The 4,687-nt window shown below is 38.0% G+C and overlaps 1 protein-coding gene across 1 annotated transcript; it reads left to right on the top strand.

The window, feature by feature from the left end:
* Nucleotides 1-278: 278 nt before the first annotated feature.
* On the top strand, nt 279-2,505 carry LOC123868543. Its single transcript, XM_045911103.1, has one exon. It carries the CDS (start codon nt 451-453, stop codon nt 1,474-1,476), a length of 1,026 nt encoding a protein of 341 aa, XP_045767059.1. The 5' UTR covers nt 279-450; the 3' UTR covers nt 1,477-2,505.
* The last annotated feature ends 2,182 nt before the right edge of the window (nt 2,506-4,687 follow it).

Raw genomic sequence — 4,687 nt, 5'->3', positions numbered from 1 at the left:
CACCTATTCAAGTCTCAAAGCTGTTTTTCCAATGGAGTCGCCATTCTAGAGCCTTGGACGCCCATGGATAAGTATTGTTGTTTTGTAGCAGTAATGTAGTTTTTAGTAGGTATCTACTTCCGCCTACTTTACTTACCGGTCTCAGTTGGTATTGCAGCACATTATGGCTTCCCAACTATGTAACCAAAGCTAAGGAGATTATTGCACTTATAAGTTATCCAAAATGACGAAAGGGAAATACCAACTACTGATTTTTTCTATTCATAGACCAACGGCCGTAGAAAACACTTGCTGGTGCAAAAAGACAGCAGGTTTTTTTTTATTTGTGAAAGAGGTGGAACTGTTAGTCAAACATAAAATTAATATTTTTGACAATATGACTTTACCCTAAAAAAACGTGTTATAAAAATTTTTTGTTCAAGAAAATTTTGGGTGTAACTAGGCATCATCATGGATTCGTTTATGGATTTTTATTTCGAAGAAGTCTTCAGTGGTATGGAAAGGGATGGTCTAAATGTAAGGTTTAAAAGAAGGGAGCTCGTGGAATATTTTAATGCAGTAATTGCTGGATGTGCGAGAGGACAAAACAAATCAGACAACGCAACTTGTAAATCATTTGTCTCGTGTGCTCTCAGATATCACAATCGATGCAAGTCGGATAATGGTGATGTGTGTCTCATGGGAAAGTACCATAATCTTCTCTATGTCGCTATGAAACTAGCGTTCGATTGGAGTCTTCAAGACAATGGCACTGTTGCTGCATTATTGGACGAACTATATGCTTGTGAAGGAACATTCGAGAGGATATTTCTTGGTGCGATATTCGGTACTTCAGCACCGTACTTTTTAGCTGGCTGGAAATCCGATTTTGTGGATAAAGAAGAAAATGTACACGCGCTTGTGTTTTTCCTAGATCACGCTACTAATGCTAGTTTAGAATATTCAGACGGACCTAAAACCTATCGATTCATAGATGTCCCTTTGGAAAGCTGTGGAAAAGCGTCGCCTGTTAGAGTAGTCATACAAATGGGAGCGTCCGAAATATTAATGATACTCCTTAGATTTGGAGCTAGAATCACAGCTGATCACGTTTCCTCAAACCCAATCGAATGTATTCTCGATAGACTCAATGAATATAACCGGAAGTATCCTTACGAATTGGTCACATGTCTAAAACTAACGTTAAGAGCCGTACCGAGATTAAATTTGACTGTAGATAAAGCCGCATTAAAGCATTTGGAATTGCCAGATGACTATAATTACCAAAGGAAGTTAGCCTTAGAGAAATATGGTGATATACTGCAAGATCATTTGGTTCCTGCTTCAAGATGTGGTTTGCAGCCTGTAGAATTGAAACATCTTTGCAGGTGCTTGATACGACATATGCTGTGGGAAAATTTTGAGCTCCCATTTGGGATACAGAAGTTGCCTGTACCGGCGGCTTTGAAAAAGTATTTGGATTTGTGTGATGATTAGTTTAGATGTTTAAAAAACTATAAGGAACATTCAAGTCATGTTTGAAATGCGTGTGTGTGTGAGAACTGTGAGACAATGACACCTATCTTGGTTACTAAGCGTAAAGTTTAGGTTGTTAAATTGGTATGAAGTCAAAAGCAGTCCAATTAGGCGCAAAGCTGAATTGGGCATAAGCTTGGACTAACGATGAACGTCGGGGTCTCATAATGCAGGAATGGCGACCTCGTACCGAAAATTGCAGTGCAACTGTGTCCTAGGCGCCCTACTAGGTGGACAAATGACATCAAACGAGTCGCAGGGAGTCATTAGACACGAGCGACACAAAAACTGGGGCTTGATTACGGTAAAATGATAATAATAGGTACACTATGATAATAGCTATCACCTCTGATTGGCCGACGCTGCTCACTACAGGCTACAATGTATTGTCGCAACAAGAATACCATAAGTTCAGCCAATCACAACAATGTAATAATTGCTGTAACATTGATTGATACAGGTTTTTCGCAATCGAAACTAATCCAGTATAGATATAAATAGTTACACGACAAAGCATAAAGCTAGAGCGAAAAAAACTCGAAGCTCAGAGTTCGCTGAACCGTCGTCGTGGTGGCCTAAAGAAAGAATTTGGGAAATCGAGTCACCCATCAATATTAGACACTATTATGACTGCAGTGGCGCGTGCAAGAGCCGGTAGACCAATAAATCCTCGCCCGAAAATATGTGGAGTTAAAAAATAAACTGCATGCTAAAAATATAATGACGGATTTGAGAAACATGACGTCCGAAGATGAAATCGTGATGTCAACGCCCCCGTGTTAGTGCGATACAAGACTATTTTTCCCTTCACGTTACGTATAAAATACACTGGTATATTTCAACACTGTTTCATGCGCGTACGTTGGTCCAAAGCGCGGGCGTAAGACGCAGCCACTCGGAGTGCTACGTGAACACTAATTTCTCAAATAGAGTAGGTACATTCTGTTTTGTTTATCTTTTCAATAAAGTAAATCCATACGTGTCCATGTATCCATATCCATACTAATATTATAAATGAGAAAGTGTGTGTCTGTCTGCTAGAAACTACTTATTTATTTCAATTGTAACAGATGTTATGGAAGAGCGGGGCCGCCTGCCACAAGTACCTACTAGTAGTAATACTAGGCACTTACTGGGATGGTCTCAATTTCTATGTGTTGAGGAGTTGAACGAGTCAAATTAGTAATTCATTGAGTTAAGTTCCATCACCTCGCGAAAACCTGGTACTTAGATGGTTGAAAAGTCTACGTGTTCACCCAACGTAATGTACCAGCCATTAAATTGGCCATACATAAAATAACATATGACTCCAACTACCGAAGTGTCTCTAACAGTGTTCAATTGTTTTAACGTAATAAATATTTTGGTATTTGTATTTTTGCTAGCTTTTCACGGCCCAACAGTTTAACCGATTTTGATGAAAGGTACAGAGTTAGCTTACATCCCGGGGACGGACATAGTCTACTTTTTATACCGGAAAATTCGAGCTCCCACGGGATTCTTAAAAGCCCATCCGTAAATAACCGATTTATATAAAATTTTGTTCAAAGGTAGCTTGCATCCCGGAAATCGATATAGGCAACTTTTCATCCTGGAAAAGTGAAGAGTTCCCACGGGATTTTCAAAAACCTAATTCCACGCGGCCGAAGTCGTGGGCATCGTTAATACGTAATAGGAAGTAGCTTTTGTTCGCTTGTTTTACGTTACCTACCTACGTTTTTAAAGATCCGTTAAAATTTCTCATAAATTGTAATCCTTCCATAAGTAGCACTAAATAACTAATCTCAGCCGGTTTAGGCAATATACGTGTTCTTTGATAATAGGTATAATTTAAGAATAGTAAGAACATTGATGATATTCTTAGCCAGGATGAATTTTCGTGAGTTACCTACATTACATTGTAGAGTCTCAAATATCTCGACGTACATGCTCTTATCAAACTGGCGTAAATCCAAACAGGCACCAGTTCCAGGTGTATTTTTTACACACATGAATTATGTTATAGTCAATACCCGAAGCTCTGTCGCTCGTAGGTTTAACTAGTTGAACCTCAGGTCTGGCCCTGGACCCGAACGTTCGACTTTTGATCAAAGAATCTTTGATCAACCCTAAAAAATAGTCGAAAGTCGAAGCTGGTTTATACGGGTTAGCAACTGATTATATTCAATTCACTTTTTCTTTGCTCTTAGATTAACTATCGTAGCTTAGTGCCCGAAGAACAAAATTGTTTTTAACCGACTTCCAAAAAAGGAGGAGGTTCTCAATTCGTCGGAATATTTTTTTTTTTTTTTTATGTATGTTCCCCGATTACTCAAAGACCCCTGGACCGATTTGGAAATTTTTTTTTTTGTTTGAAAGAGTATACTGTGCAGATGGTCCCATATAAATTTGGTGAAGATCTGATGAATATCTTCGGAGATGGAGAACAGAACTCCTCAGAGAAGTTTCTGTAGCGTGCTTCCCAGCGCACTCCATACGTACCGTAAAACGTAGTTTAGTCCTCATTTGAATAAACAATCAAACACAATGTGAAGACACGTTCTAAAAAGCGCTCTAAAAAAATGTGTGTCTGCAGTTTACCAGATTTTCATAAAAACTTCTAATAGTTTTAAACTCTTTAAAGTTGTGTATTTAATATATTTGTATGTAAATTCTTGAGCCCATGTACTTAGGTACTTAACTTTAACTTATTATTTTTATGGATATCTGGTAGGTAAACCACGCAGATACGGATCTTAGATTCTATAAAATCTACAATATTTCATTGATTTTGATTGATTAGTATTCAAATTAAAACTAAACTACCTTTGTATGGAGCGCACTACGACTAAACTCTTAATAAGGCACTCCTAAGAATTACTTGAAAATTAGTCATCTATAGGTGTTGCCTAGAAGTCTTCCTAGATTTGAGGTTGCCTAGGCACACTGAGAAGTGCCTGTAGTTTCAGCTTTTGACTGTAGCACACATAATATATACAGTTTTTTATCCGAATAATATTTAGTCCGCGTCTGTAATCACTAATCAGGGTAGAAATAATACAAGGTCGATCTTCAAATAACTACCTACCTAGGCGAAAAGCGTACGTATTTGAATTTTAATGGCGAATTAAAACTATTCCTAGCAATGAAATCAAATGTAATTATTTCATATAGGACAACCCCTGCCACATAA

Source organism: Maniola jurtina, chromosome 9 (assembly GCF_905333055.1).
Source record: "Maniola jurtina chromosome 9, ilManJurt1.1, whole genome shotgun sequence".
Taxonomy (NCBI): Eukaryota; Metazoa; Arthropoda; class Insecta; order Lepidoptera; family Nymphalidae; genus Maniola; species Maniola jurtina.
The sequence above is the reverse complement of the archived record's forward strand: the minus strand, read 5'-3'. Positions and strand labels throughout refer to the sequence as shown.

Excerpts from the sequence above, each read along its gene's own strand:
- LOC123868543 (XM_045911103.1), top strand. The coding sequence starts at position 451 with ATGGATTCGTTTATGGATTTTTATTTCGAAGAAGTCTTCAGTGGTATG.